General features: G+C 38.1%; 1 protein-coding gene across 1 annotated transcript in view; it reads left to right on the top strand.

Annotated features, from left to right (window-relative positions):
- The window catches only part of dlg2 (discs, large homolog 2 (Drosophila)), a 207689-nt gene that overhangs the window by 170314 nt on the left and 20732 nt on the right, over positions 1 to 16643 (top strand). Inside the window, exons 15-17 of the mRNA XM_040150506.1 lie at positions 2564 to 2623; positions 9580 to 9736; positions 12792 to 12894. Of these exons, the coding sequence (XP_040006440.1) occupies positions 2564 to 2623; positions 9580 to 9736; positions 12792 to 12894 (320 nt within the window). The remainder of the gene's footprint in view (positions 1 to 2563; positions 2624 to 9579; positions 9737 to 12791; positions 12895 to 16643) is intronic.

Below are 16643 nucleotides of genomic sequence, written 5' to 3'. Positions count from 1 at the left end.
AATACTGATAGTCACCCATGTCACTGTTGTATATTGTGTTCTACAGATACAGTTAGAAAAAACTGTGCGGATACTGAAGAGCCAAGTGGATCCTCACATTCTGTAACTGATGATGCATCTGCAGTAGCTGCATTCATTTTATCACAGTGGATTTGAAAAGTCCAAAGTTGTTCCAAAGTTAATAGGCTAAATTTTAAATGTAAGAATTTTCAGTTATGATATTTCACTTTAGCCAAGTAATTGGAAGAGGGTAGAATCCCCTCTGCTTTATCAGCGATAGCAGAATGATTCAGAAGTTGTTCTGACAAGTCAGACCTTTCCTAACTTGTCCTTACTGTAGTTATGTTGTGCTTAGTGTCTCATAAAAATTTGGATCCAGGGTCTCATGTACTGAATGAAGTCCTCATGGACATACTCAACTAAAAGGAAGGTAAAATAACCTGGATAGGAAAGCAAGAGTGGTAGTGTTAAAGAATTTTAGAAAATACTGTCAATTGGCTGTCTCTGGCTGTCTAAATCTAGGGCTGTTATAGGGTGTGAAGTCCAAATGTTTGGCAATCTATTGCTGTCCATATTCTTAATGCAAGGAAAAGATGTGAGCGAGGGAAGCTTAGGCCATGTCAGCCAAATGGAAAGCACCCTAAGTCATGGATTGGTCTGGTTATAAAATTGGTACTGTGTGGTCTGTTGTATGCTGCCAAGGTGACACCATTTTGTCTTCAGTTATTATCACCTTATTTGTTGGCATTTGAAACTTCTTTTAGAAGTTCTTATAGAAGTTTTTAGAATAGCTACTGGGGTTAATTCGCTGTAATTTAGTTAAGATTGTTTCCACAATTTTCTGTTATCCTCTGAAACACCAGCGTGTTTGAGCACCTGTTCTTTAATTTGAAACTAATATTCAGATATTTCTCAGACTACTGCATGGCATTACTTTTCCCTTGTAGTTTGAAAAGAAGTCCAGAAATTGCCAAAGTTACTGCAGTTTCAAGTGTTTGAACTCCAAAACCTGGGGGATTTAAAGGCCAATGAATAAAAGGAAAAGAGATGAACCGTGCCCCCACAGACCAGCCGTACAGTCCACTTCTTTCTCAAGGTCACTGCATTTTGCTCTGATGTGGACTGACTGGCTGCCTCATCTCAGCTCATTGCAGTATGAATGATTCAGCAAGAGAAACAAAGCTAACTGGCCAGTCCTCTCCGGCTTCTACATCTCACCAGTGGGTCATTATTGAGACTCAGTGTAAAATAACTGAATAAAGATTTGCTCCTTGGCATCTTTTTGACCACTTGCCCCAGACTTTTTTTACATTTCTGATCTCTGACCTTTGGCATGCCTTAAGCTACAGCCCTGCAGTGTTTTCTCTCCTCAGTCTCTTGTCTTTGCTTTCTGCAGTTTGAAGAGAAAGCACTGTGCAAGCAGATGAAGTGACCTGATTTTGTTTGGTTTCCTAAGACATTCACACTCATACTTTCTTTTGATTCAACTCCCATGTTGATTAGTCATGTTGAATTATGATTAGCAAAACATCCCTGCCTGCAGGACAGCTCATATCAGCAGATGCAGTGCTCACCAAAACTCTGTCCAGCTCTTTATTTAGGCTTTATAACTGCCCTTTATTTCTTGAGATGCTTAACTGTCAAGAAAGACTACAGTGTGTGATTTAGTGTGCCTGTTATTGTGAGATGACCCGCTATAGGTCTACAGCCACAGTCAGTTGCTGGGTAAAGACGTTTCCATGGTTGAACAGGATGCAAACACAATAGTTGGTCACAGAGGGAGAGAAAGCTGTAGGAGGAGGACGAGGAAGAGACAAGTGTGGTGGTGGTGGTGGTGGTGGTGGTGGTGTGCTGCAGTATGCTCAAGGCAGGCCAAACAGTGACATCACGCACAAATCCAGCCCATGCAACAGTGTGCATGTTTGCATTTGTACTTGTGTGTGTGCGTATGTGCGCGCGTGCATGCATGCGTGGGTGGGTGTTTGTTTGCTTGTGTGCGTGTGTAAGGAACAGTGGTCTACAATAATATGACTACAAGTCTCATATCAATAGACTGCATATACACACACAGACCAGTGTCTCAAACACACACATTATGCATAAATGACTCCTTTTAAAACTCACATACTGTTCTGAATGCTCAACTTAACACACATCAGTTCACAAACAGCCGACATGCACACACTATTGTCACTGAATGTTTAGCTAACGATACTGTTTGAATTTGCAGTGTGTCTTCACCAGATTAGCACTGCCTCTCCATGCAGGCATACCATGTATAAACTAACACAGTATGATGTTTTATGATGTTGTTTTTGATGAGTGTAATGAGTATATGGGAGTTTCAATTCAATACTTTCAAGGATATGGCTTTTTCTTTTTTTTCTGTTTTCAGTTGTCTTGTTTTGTTCTGTGTAGCACACCTCCAAGTGTTTCTTTGAGCAGTGTTTTGATTTATAAAAAAAATCAAGTGTAAATTTGAATAGCAGGACTACAGCATTTCATGATAAAAGGTGGTTATCAGTGGTTGGTTATCAAAAGTTTACTTTTTCCATCCTATTAGAAATCCTTCGCTAGATGATGGGGAGGGTCACAGGTTTGATTCCCAGCACTTCCAGTTGAGGTGAGATATTTAATGTGCTTAGTCACCTACTGCATGCTCTTGCATGTTTGTCATTGCATGTTTTTTTAATAATTCGAAATAGAAATTAGATCATGACAGTTTTTTTTTAAGCATGAACCTCTTTTCATTTTGTTTTGGATGCCTGACCAAATGGTATGAAGATATTCTGAAGTGTCTGCCTAAACCTTTCCTCTCAGGGATAGCTGAAAAGTTATCATCCATGCTCATATTGTAGAAAATAGATTACTTCCTGTTTTCATAAATTGGGTACCAGTGAGGAAGTTTCAAAGTTGGTTCTGAAATAGTGTCTCCAATAGATCGCTGTGTCTGGTGAGCATGCAAACTCATTAAAGCAAGACTATGTAACATTTGAAAGAAGAGATAGCACAATTTTTCTCTTACTAATAAGGAGTTGAATTAATAAGTAATAAAACACAGCCCTGCTCAATCCAATACACTCAGGGCTTTTGTTGCTACGGTCTTACTGGTACTTACCTCTGGTCTGACAACTAGTTTATGGTGGCTATATGTATATTGCTGTGTAACTGATATTACTGAGTCGTTTCACTGACTCATAACCACGTTTGCTAACATTACAGTACATTTAGCATTTAGCTGAATTTAACCTTGGCCACTGTGGCAGCATAGATTACACAATCTGGCAATAGTGAGTAATCACAGGTAATGACAATAAATGAAAATAAACCCCTTGTCTAACCAAAATACCCTACTATACTCAGACTATGATGATTACCTGTATCTGTATCAAATTTGTGCCATAGCAGACATACCTCTTTATTTAATGGCAAAAAATCTTAACCTAACAAATTATATGATTATAAGAATTCTTGGATCAGCTTGCTGTATTCATTTTCATAATAGAAATTAATTTTCTTAAAACTGATCGTTTTAGCTTTAAGATATTAGTTAATGTTAATACCACTGCCACATTTGACATGATCAGAAAAAAAAGATTCAGATAGATCAATCAGTAATGAAAACCATTTTTAGTAGTAGCCATAATATCAGTATAACTGGTTGTTCAATGTAAGATATTGATTATGACAGGAAGTTAGTTGGCTCGGGTGCCTTTTCTCTGTAAATCAGCCAACTCTCTGACTTTTCTAATTTGACCAGCAAGAACCATATATCATTTACATCATACTGTATAGCAGTACTGCCTCCTGCTCTACCTTGTCTCATACTGCTCTATTTCTATTATTCCTCCCGTCTCTCGTCATTATGCCTCATTGTCATCTTCTTTTATCCCAGTCCTTTCATCCCCACCTCCGTCTCTGGACACTAACCTCTTTACTCTTCTCTTTCACTCCACTGTAGGCCTCCTGAGCCAGTTTACAGCACTGTGAACAAACTATGTGATAAAGCACCCTCCCCTCAACACTATTCCCCAGTGGAGTGCGACAAAAGCCTCCTCCACTCCGCCCCCCTCCCAAACTATCACTTAAGCCTGTTCCCTGACTTGGACATCACAAGGTACTTTCCACCACCACCATCACCACCTCTCTGCACTGCGCCACTGTGTCCCATCCAGTGATGTTAATGGCATGCCATGTTACCATATCATCCTTTATAACCACTTGGTTTTCTCTTATGCATTCAGTTGCTTGCTCCCTCCTTTGAGCCCCCAGCAACCATGTCTTTGTGTTTTTTCTCAAGCAAGCATACCTTTTCTCACTTTCCTCTCTCTCTTCAGGACTCTGATTTAGCAGTAGCCTCTTAGCCTTATCTACCAACAAAACATTTTAACTTCAATCAAAGATTGGCTCATAGCCTAGAGAGAGGAACTAGTTGTCATTTGCAAAAGAAAAATGTTTTGGAATAAGATGGGGCAAGTAAGAATTAGAAAGTCACTGAAAAAAATTTAGCATTGTTACATTTCATGTTTAGCTGCTGTGCTATACCTCTGACAGTAGATCTTAATTTGGTTTGCATTCACGATCGATACTATGGAAGGTAATATTCTAGAAGGAAATTATGACATGCGGCTAATGGGCTTCTTGCATGTAGCATAACCTTTAGTTGCTTTCCATTCAGGTAATTTGGCTTCTTCCAATTCTTGCTCCTGCATCATCCAGGCCATGACCTGGAAATCCTTGGTAATCATCGAGGAAATTTCAATCCCCTAAATGTGACTTACAGGAGAATTTTTTACCTGACGACAGCTTCAATCTGAAGCCGATCTGATGGGACACGAAAATAGACTGCCAGCTGCTGTGGAAACAGCACCATTACTGTAATAATATTATGACATGATTGCCATACTGTATATTAGGCAAACTACCAGTGGATACAGGAACAACTGCACCAACAGCAGCTCTAACATTATTCATGTTTATTCATTAAATAAAAGTCATAAGATGTGTGAATAACCCGAATCATGAATGAATCATAAAAAATTGTTCTAACTTTCCTTTCAGGAAAAAAGCTTTTGTTCTCTTATTTTCTGTTACAAGTGCATCTTGGCCCATTAGGAAAAATTTGCTCCAAAAATTCCAAATAGCTGCGCAGTCATTAATATTAGCTCTACAATATCAGCTTGAGTCTGAAAGGGATCAGACTTACCGTACCTGCAGCGTTTTAACAGATAAATTCTAGATGTGATTTTGTACATTTATTGTTGATATTATTGTTCCTAGATGTCAACTCTGCTCTTTAAGAAATCACAAGATATTAAATGCTGATCTGTTTTGTTTGTCTAACATCCTCAGACAGCAATAGATCTATAGTCAGTGTTGGAGCAGCAGTCATAAGACAATAGGTGTTTTTCTTTAAAAGTGTAAATAGTTTCCAAACATCATAGCACAGATGAGATGTTGTGCATCATGACTACTGCCATTTCCTCAGAATGATTCTGGAGTGAGCGAGGATGTCCCGTTTGGTGAATACAGTCCCTTCATCCTTGCGTCTCTCTCTCTCGCTTGCCTGATTGGAGGGAGGTAAGATGTAAGGAAAAGGTGTGAATGAGGGAAGCAGAGGCCATGTCAGCCAAATGGAAAGCAGCCTAAGTCATGGATTTCTTTTGGTCATAAATTTGCCACTGTGTGGTCTGTTGCATGCAGCCAAGGTGACAAGTGACCTTGTTTGTTGTAGTTAGATGCTTTTACTAACCTAGTTCTTTCAAGCTTAACCTTTAACCTTTTACCAGTGTCTAACTCAAACTACATACCTCTCTGTGTTTATACATAGATTCACAAAAATGTGTTTGATTCAGAATGAAATAATGCTGTCATGTATTGCGTAATATACAACAGTATATTAGTTAGTGAATATGTGTGTTAGAGCATGTTGCTGCCTGCCGTGTCCAGACACAATTTATTGCTCTGATTGTATAAATGAAACAAACCAATCTTTTTACCGTTCAACTTCTAAACCAGTTTCAGTAGATAAATTTACTGGTTTTACCATGGTTCCTACCACAGATCTACCATCAGTCATGGACTCATTTAGTCTCAAGTGCATGAGTAAAAATGGGTGATACATGCATATTTCCTAAGACTGTCCAATATCCAATATACAGTGAATCACATCTCTGGGACTGTGAGCAACCAAAGGTGCACTGGAGGGTCATGAAATAAGGAGCCTGTATTGACAGCTTTAAGACTGAGCTCCTGGCAAAGCTAGCTGAGCTGAAAATGAACTGTAGGTTAGATTAGATGAGCAACCATCTTTTAAAATGTCTTCCTTTGATAATAGAGTTTCGTGATGAAGTGTAATGCATCCCTATGGAAATAATGTAGTTTAATTTTATTTTAACAATATATGAAACAGATAAGATTTTGATGAATGCTTTGGCCATTTCACATGATCTGTAGAGCTAATATCATCTGTTCTGCTTCGATTTCATTCTAATTACTTTATTTAGCACAAGATTATTTTATGAACAAATTTCGTCCTCCAAATGTTAAAAACATGTTATCAAAGATTAACACATAGCAAAACCTTGCAACCTGCTAATAACTGGCTGCTAATAACTGGCTATATATGTTTGGAGGGACATGTGTAGACAGTGCAATAAGTATTCAGTAGTAGTAGTGTACACATATTATTAATGGCTATTTTATGTTATGATAATAATTTTAGTTTTAATCACGTGGTAGATAATTTTCCCCATCTGGTGTGAATGTGAAACTTGTACCAAATAAATAGTTACATGCGAGTGTGATTTACTTGCATGCAAATGTCTGATATAAAATACAAGTGTATCAATGTTTCTTTCATATGTTTTTACCAATTCAAGGGATCAATCCTCTGTCAGTCTGTCACATGGAAAAAAAGAAAAAATACAGCTTCTTACCTGTAAGACAACAATACTATTGTTTGCAATTGCGGAATGCAAATGCCTCTACTTCTAAAATTCCTCTGTCACTTTTCATTTCAAACAAGAATTCTTAGATTTTAAAAATGACAGACGAAAATACTGTGGCTAAATACACCACCTTAATTGACGTCAGACACTTGTTGGCTTGAGATTTTCCTAATCGTAATGAGCAGCACAGATCTTATTTCTAAAGCCGGCGTGCTTGTATGGCCCGGAAAGAGTTGAGTAGTTTTTATAGTAAGTGTTTATTATCATGCCATGTTGTTTTTAATGGCTTTGCCTGGGCATCTTTTACTGTGACAGTGGTAGGACTGCAGAATAATTATCCTAGCTATGGATCTAGTCTTTAACTACCATGCTATTTTTCCAGAGTCCCACATTACCCGGCTGCCTCTTCACATTTCATCTCCACTCCAAACCAGCTTGAATGCAATGTGGTTTAGTGGGGATGCAGTATAAATCTAAACAAATGACCAGTTAGTGGTTTAAAATAACAATCCATCAGAGTTCTTCAATCTCCAGATTACCGTGAAAGTCTCTATTAGTATATTTTACAGCTATGATTGCATTGTAACTCATCTGAGAAGTTGATTATCGGACAGGCATGTCACAATATGCTCTGTCAACTATGTTGAGATGTAGTTAATGGCTCCATGCTTAGAGGACTATGGCCTCGTCATGGGGACATGATGGCTCAGCTAATTTGATTTAAATTATAAAACTACATAGCAACTCTAAAGAATATTTTTGGCACTCTGGCATGCTCCTCAGAAGACTATTTTTGACAAACACAGGTTTAGTCCGTTTAACTTTTTTCCTTGCAATACAAACCGTTTTAATCCAGGAAAATTCCGTCATCTTGGTTCAATTGTACAACTCAGTTAAAAGAGTTATTATCCAGTTTTAACTTGAACTTAACTCTGTACTTGAGATGTACATCTTGGGCCTCATACATTAGGTGTCTCTGTAGATACAGTACAGAGATATGTTTTACTCCGAAAATGTCAGGAACAAGATAAAATTGAACTACCAAAGTTAACTGTTGTTTTTCAGCTTTTTAACACTTATTATTCATGTTTATAATGTTCCATGATTAATCATGCATTTACTGTAGGGGGTTGATTAAATGTCTTCTGTAAGCCCTGCAACTATAATGACATAACAGCCATACAGTCCATGGAAATGAAACAAAAAAAGGCACCGAATGCTTGTTTTCCAATGAAAGGATGAATAGACTATGGCAGGGTATTCACAGACAATGTGCCAGGTTTGATATACATATGAAGAAGATACAGTTCTCTCCACATTAAGTTTCTACTGCTCTTTGCATGAATGATTCCTTCATCTGCCCCACAGTATCTTTCTGTAGACTCTTATCTATTTATAACTTAGACAAAATGTCAATTCTTTCTGTAGGGCATCAATACTGGATTGCTGCGTGATCAGAAGATGTTTTGTTATGAAACTTGGGTTGGCAGTAGGGTTACAAGGATGGTTGAAAATGCCAGTTCTTAGAGAGGATGCTGTCACTAACTGCAAAAGATGTTGAAGGTTGACATAAATCTTCAGGTGTTTGTACATAATTATTGGCTTTTATAGTCACATTAAAACCACCAAGTTTCTGTTAAAATCAGAAACTCTGATATGACTTCAAATGACAGTGAATAGGAGGCTGGCTTTGTTTACACTGAGACACCGTATGGTGTACTGAAGCAGAGGAAAAATAATTGGTACCTCTGAGGAACAAGAGAAAATCAAGCAAATACTCCACAGCTTTGCTCAAAAAGCCTAAAGGAAAATGACCTACATTGCCCACTGATTTGACTTTGCTTCTTCATGTGCCTGTAGTTTATGCACTAACCAGCAGATGGCATCATGCTGCTTTTCCATTCATGATGATATTACTGTACTTGATTGTCCTCTGGATGGGTAATGTGCTGCTGCTTTTAAATATGTCAGATGTCACATGATGGTAAATATGGTCGGTAAAATAGCAAAATGTGAAATCTTTTGATTTCTGTGTTTAGTTTACTAGATACCATTCGTGTTTGACAATGAGAAGAATAACTGTTGATAATCATACAGTGGGATTCACTCCTACCATTGTTTCTCCACGTACACTGTAGGTACTAATTCAGTGCAAAACAACAGATATTTTCATATGAGGTGGTATGAACCAAAGTTTCTTGAAATGGGAGTCTGTGGCATAAAGTATGTCCATATTTGAGTCTGTACTCTGAAAATGCTACTACAACCCTTTAGAGAGCTCGTGTCCTTCAGTATATTTTTGTTAAATGTTCCATGCATTTATCCTGGCATGTCGGCATGTGTGAGAGAGAGAAACAGGAAGAGAAAGCAAGCCTGTGAATGTAAGCACACAATGAGGTTCCTTTTCTGTCAGAACTGAATTGGGGACAAGTGATCCTAAGTAGAGCACCATTCCCCTGTGGAGCTCCAGCAGGCTTTGAGCTCTGTTGCCTGAGCAAAGCGTCACTGAAGCTTTCGTTAACGTACAGTGCAACTCTTTTCCACCACTCTGTCCTCCACCACTTGAGCTGAAGATGCTGAGACCCACTGACTCCCCCGAGGTGATGTACTATCTGAACTGTTTGTACAGGGAACCCAGGAAGGTCGTGCTCCACAAAGGTTCCACAGGCCTCGGCTTCAATATCGTGGGCGGTGAAGATGGCGAGGGAATCTTTGTCTCCTTTATCCTGGCAGGAGGGCCCGCTGACCTGAGTGGAGAGCTGCGGCGAGGCGACCAGATTTTATCGGTGAGTGCACAAGAGCCACCTCACCCCAATACAAGACACACACCCATGTCGTAAACATTTTAAAGTGAATGACTCTTTTACTGACAAGTTTTAGAATGTGTATAACAGCCTTTAATAACTCAAAATACAAGGTGCCTACATGTACAATTGTAAACCATCTGTTTACCTGGTACATAAAATAAAATCTTAGTTAAAAAGTGTACGCAAAAAGACCCAAAGTAAGAAAACTGTGAAAGTCTAAGCTGATGGGGTTTCATCAAGGTTCCATCAAGTGCAGATCTAATTTACAAACAGTCGACTCTTGTTAAACCTGGTGTGTATCCCATTAGCTTTAAACATCACTATAGTTCTTTTTGCTTGACTTTAAGCCTTTTTTATCCTATTTTCCAAACATACAGTAGCAGTTGTTAGCCTGTTAAATTATTAAATGAACGAGAGTTGGGCCCCCATTGTCTAAAAGCAACGGAAACACATGGTTATGTAGACTAAATTACTCTATTACACGATTCACTATTCTTTTGCATTTATAATGCTACAATTTATAACCCATTGAGTTACAAAAGTAAGGGGTTGTATAAATTACAGGTTACCTCCAGAAAGTTAATCAGCAATAACTTTTGTAAGCAATTTAAGCTTTAGGTAGTTTCAGTTGACAAACAAAATTCCACGCTTCTAGCTTCTCATATTTGAGGATTTGCTTTTTCATCTTAAATAACTACTATGTACACTATTAGAAATTAAATAAATTGGGTTTTGGATTGTTGGTTGGACAAGTGACCTTGGGCTCTGAAAAAATATGACAAGCATTTGTCACTATTTTCTGACGTTTTAATTGAAAAAACAATTGATAAATTAATCAATAATGAAAATACTTTTTAGTTGCACCCTTAAAATTTAGTTTATCATAAATATTCGGATGGCTAACTCTGATGGTTATGCAGTCTGTAAAGGATATGGGCAAGATGTAACTGTATGCAGAACAAACTGATCCTCCAGACAAATATGGAACAGTGAGCATTTGCCACTGTGCATTCAAAGAAAAAAAAAACCCATCAGCAACATTCCTGACATGCAATTACTTAAACACAGATTCAGAGAAAATTATGGCAGACCTTCTGCAGACTGCCAAAGACTAATCAGAAGAGCGTCAACGTGAAGCTATACTATCTAAGTGTCTGCAATGTTAACTAACCAAACACATAGTATTCTGAATGAAATGTGCGGTAAAGTCCAGATGTTTATGAACTTGTCCACAGACAACAAGAATATCCTTTGAAGACCATGCGTGTTTGACTTTGAAATTAGTTTGTCACATTTTAGTCATTTGATTATGGATAGTTGTATTTTGGATAAATAGTGTATGAAAGCTAACACAATTTCATGTAGATTTTGGTCAGTGAAAATGATATATTATTCAGTGATTTTTGTCAAGTCAAGTTTTCTCAAAGAGCTTTACAGTCTGTGCAGCATACAACACGTTCTGTTCTTAAACTTAGCTCTTAAATTTGTCATGCCTTTTTATTTGATTTGTCTAGATGTTCTATTTATTGAAACCTTTATGAAAGACCTTTCATTAAGTCCTCTGATAGCATAGGTTTTGTCCCAGATTTTCTCATCTGAGGAAATTCCACACTTGGCATTACCTCTGCTCCACACTTGCAAGTAGCATAGATTGCTAGACAATATAAATGCTGTGGTGATATTTTACCTCATCTTTGCATTTTTTCATCATGTAAAGTGGTAAAACCTTGATATTACATAATATGATCTGGCCTTCTTTTTACAACATTCAAAAGTCAAGGTAATATCCGATTGAAGGACTGGTTTAAACATACAGCAGAGCTGATTTTCTGTCTAATGTTTTTGTGCACTGAATTACTCAGTAGAAGATGCTTCATAACAATGTATCTGGCCATGAATATGATTTCTCTTTAAAAAGAGAAAGCATTTTCAGAAAAAATGCTCCTGTTTTCAGTGGACAGCGCAACATTGTCAAAGAAGGAGGCTTTTACACCAAGTGAGAGGGATGTTTACACTCTTTTGCTGGGTGAGGATACGGAGAACTAGAACAGTTGCTTACAGTCATTTTGATAAGATAGTCCAGTAAACAAAAAAGAATAATAACCGTAATGACTCGGTTTAGTCAGTATCCACTACAGTTAAAGCAGTGGCTTTACAATCTGGTTGAGAAAACACATCCTTCATTGTTTGGTCACAGTATTCACGACTGCCATATAGCAAGTAACAAAAATCAGTGTATGTATGATAACTGACTGAGATAACGAACAGACTACATAGAGGGCAGTAGCTGGGAGGAAAGGATTGTTCGGCCTCATTATAGCTAATTGTAATAGTTTCCCACACTAATGCCACACTGTGCTACAGATTACACTGTCTTATTTCATTGTAGTGTTATGGTAATGTATAGCCTACAAAAAAAATCCAAAATAAAATCTAATCAACATGGTACTATTTGGCTGCTAATTTACGTGCAATCAGCATCACGGTCTACCCTGATGAAAGCAGGCAGTTAACGTTCCAACAGTGGCCTGGTTTGGAAGTCTAGCAATAACTTCCCCTGTCTTTCCCCACCTATGGAGCACACACTCTTCTGTTCTATGATTATGTCAAAGTTGATCTGGTTTTAGCAGCAGCACATGTGATAATGTGAGGAAGTGGGACAATAGCAATGCTATTTTAATGAAAGATGCAGAGGAAAATATATTTAACCAGTGTCCTCAAACATAAGAATTAAAGTTACCAATAAAATCTTTAATAATTTGTCACAGAGGCTTTTGTTTTTAGATGCATCACACCTCTTCTATACTATACTATACACTATATCTCATCACAAATCTCCAAAAATGTTTGGACAACTTCGAACTGAAATGGCAAATAAATAAAATGCAGTGTCCTTCTATTTTAAGGATACCATGTAATTGCACTGGTGTTGGATAAAGTATAGCTCATTTGTGTTGAAGGTTATTGTACTGTATCAAATAAAACAGAACTTCCATGGAAATAATCCTGTGGATGTCCCATATTGTTAAAATAGGTAAATGGCATTGACCTACGAGGAGCCACGCACGAGCAAGCAGCAGCAGCACTGAAAGGAGCAGGACAAGTGGTCACCATCATTTCCCAGTACAGACCAGAGGGTGAGTCAGCACAAAAAAGTTAGCGCACAAGCACAGAAGCCCTGTGGTTTAAATGCCTTGCTAAACAGCACAAATATACACAGGACAATAATGAATTACTATAGGTCTCTCCTACCGATTGAGTGATTTTGTTATAATCAGGCTAAGTGATGGCTCATTTTATGTTTGCAAGTATTTGATTCCAAGGTTTCTATCACTGAATGGACTCTTAGACGGTTCTCTTATGCATAACATTTGAGTAAAATGTCACGGCGACACTTATTTTGTGTCAGATTTTACCTTCAGAATAAGAGCTCCATGAGCCTTAGTAAGTGTCCATCGACAGTTTTTTTTTTTCACAGAGTTATACGCAAACTCTTCACCTTATAATCATGAATTATCAGATATCTAAAACTATATATATATAAAAAATAAGGAAAAGGTTTGCGTCTGTGCATTTCTCGAGTTTGTTGAATGAGTAGTAATGGGAAGCAGTTTTTATTTAGATATCAGTTTAGCTGATTAATTATTCACAGTATATAGTACAATTAACAAATTTCCCCCATACTTTACTTTCTTTAAATAGTAAGGTTGCCTTACAATAAATGTATTTTTTTTCTAGAACTTTCTACTCTACAAGAAACAGAGTTTTCTTACTGGCACGAAGTTTCTGGTGGGTTTATAAACGGTAGTAATAATATGTTCTGATTCACCAAAGAACATTCTCTTTGTTTAAATTTTATCTTTTATTTGTTTGTTGTTTCTTTGTCTTGTATCATTAGCATGTCAGTTCAATAACCCATGCAGGGCATGGTCATGCTAATTCAGACCTACCAAAGACTGCCTGTCAGCCTTCTGTAAATTGACACATAGTGGATCAGACAGTTTTGACTGGTGACATACCTCCTCTGACAAAGGTCAACAACGGCAGTATCTACTCGAATGCTGTAGAGGCAGTGACTCACAGTCAGAGACCTCTCAATGGTTCAGAGGTGCCAAACTCACATACTTACAGTGGTGGTGGGTGTTTGTATCTACATCGAATTCGACTTCATCGAATGCTTCCATCTCTCTTATTCAACTCATTGTTTCCATCTGAGTTGACATCTTACACATCACTAACTGGTCTCTAAACTCCTCTGGGACTAACAATTGCTTTCTCTTCTTACCCATCAGAACTTGCTCTATGCTCACCACGACGGGCCCACTCTCCTGCACCAGGTTTGTGCCATTGGCACCCGTGGCTGCTCTGAGCTTTAGCAACATTCACCAGTGCTCGGCTAACTGAGTGAATGTGATCACAGACAGTCTGTTCATTTCCACCGAAGCACAACTGATCCCTACCTTTCCAGACCCGTTTGACTCTCACTCCTCCACTGCACATGCACTTTTTAAACCCTTTACCTTCTGTTCCTGTGCTCCAAGGTTGTGACCTTTGAAACTCTGTCCTTTCTTCTTCCCTTTTAAAATGTTGTGCTTTGTTTTTTTTTCTATGTATGCTGTGTTTTTATTGGTGTTATTACCAGTACTGGATGACACAGTGACTCTTGTGTTGCAGCTCAGTATAACGGAGCTAGATAATAGTAAAAACTGTCCACAGTGATGTCTTTGGATTGTCCAGAGTAACCAGGACAATGTCTCTGCAAGTGATTTATGTGAACCCAAAACATGAAATCCCATTCACGTCCACTATATTGCGGTTTTGGCAGAGGTGTCAGCAGCAAATATCTCATAACCTCAACAAATTAAACCAAAAACATATTGTATGCATGACTTGATACCATCAGGGGTAAATTTGAAATTTGCAATAGGACTTCTTTTCTATAGCATAACAAAAGTGATCACTGCTGATCACTGCTGATTAATGGATTTGATTTCAAAAAGTAGTCTATACCTGTGTAGTAAGTCATGAGACTAATGCCTTCGGAAACACAGGAAGGAGCAGTCAAAGACTTCTGGTTGCCATGATGCTATATCACACTGTTAGTCCTCCAGGAACTTAGTACAGATGCTTGAGAGGGATCAAGTCTCATCTTTCTTTATTGATTCATTGCATAACAATAGAGATCAACATTGAATTACAAAAAACCTAGACCTTGGTCTTTGGTAATTCGCTACGTAAAATGTATATGAAATGCCGTACAGTGTACAGAAGTCCAACAGGGTGATGAAATGCTTTTAGCTGAAGCTGGTGGCTCTGGATATTTACTTTTACTTACTTTTTGACAAAAGGCTACTACAAGCACTTTGGCATGTTAAAAGATATGTACATGTAACCATTTATCAAAATAGTTAAAGCGGATGTTTTACGTTTAGGCTTCATTAGTAGTTGGCAGCAGAATTTGGACAGTCCCTTAGATACAGGCTGAATGAGCTAAGGGAAAACAGACATGTTTAGGGCCAATTACAAGAACATCAGTTTGTCCGAGTCCAGTTGATTAGTAATAACTTAAAATAACAATTAAATATTTTAACAGAATTTGTACGATTAGAGTTTTACAATATGCGTCTTTCACTTGGATTCTGCATACATATTCACACACACACACACACACACACACACACACACACACACACACACACACACACACACACACACACATACACACACACACTCTACACTCTTGGGAGTCTATGTCTGCATGAAGGTCTGGCTAAAGTGGCTTCAGTAAAACAAAACTCAAAGAACATCTTCAGAGGCCAGTGGCCATGAATTACTTGAAGATAATTTCCTCATAACATTGGAAAGCTAAGAACTTCCTCCCTAATAGCTAGCTAGGAACAAGCTCCATATTTATGATATAACTGTTTATGCATGATCAGACATATGTAAAAGGAAGAGGTGTTGTCTAATAATTAATAGACTGATATAGCAAACGGGAACTGGTTTAAAAATTGTTGTACTGGTTTATCCTGTTTGGTGCATCCATTTACACTTGTCTCTGCCCTTGAGCTGCTCATAAGCAGCCACAGGAGAGAGAGAGAGTTGTTTCCACTTCTCTGCTTAGTGCTGCACTCGGCAGAGTACAGAATTGGACTGTGTGTAGAGAACAGAGAGAAAGAACACAAGGGGAACACACTATAAGGAAGAGATGACAGCCATAGAACATCAAAGTAAACATGCAGACAGGTATGTCAGACATATTTTAGAGTAAGATTGGCAAAAAAAAAAAAAAAACTGAAAGAAGATTTGTGTTTTGTTGTAAGTGATTATCCAGTATGACAGGGGATCCCCTCATTTTAGTTTCCCTTGCTCACGTGTATAGGCTCAGCCTTTGGTAGCCTAACTCATGGTAGGATGAAGAAACACATCAGTGTCAGAGAAGGCATCAAAGAGTTTCATGCAAGCTTGGCAGCCGTAGACAATTATAACTGGAAAACTGGTTTTCTTGGATAACACTCAAAACAAAGTATATCATTATTTTTAGCTCTATTCACATTATATTTCTCTTATCTGGTCCTAATTTCAGACAGGTTGTGCAGTCAGTGGTTGTTGTGTCATGGGAGAAGTTGTCATGTTTCTTTACTGGTTGATCCTCTTAAAGTGACCGATTAGCTAACCATGCCTCAAGTTATCGGCTTTTTCATCCTCATAGTAACTGCACTGTCAGGGAAGGCATACTTGTCAACAGAGTGACATCTTTTCACATCCTGACATCCTCCTTTACTTTGCCAAGACCAGTTCAGTTCATGGCTTCAGACGTCACTGACTGGAAATCATGGTGGATCATACTAAATGCATCGATGTAAACAAAGGCAATTAATGATTT

This window comes from Xiphias gladius, chromosome 17 (genome assembly GCF_016859285.1).
Source record: "Xiphias gladius isolate SHS-SW01 ecotype Sanya breed wild chromosome 17, ASM1685928v1, whole genome shotgun sequence".
Classification (NCBI taxonomy): Eukaryota; Metazoa; Chordata; class Actinopteri; order Istiophoriformes; family Xiphiidae; genus Xiphias; species Xiphias gladius.
The sequence above is the reverse complement of the archived record's forward strand: the minus strand, read 5'-3'. Positions and strand labels throughout refer to the sequence as shown.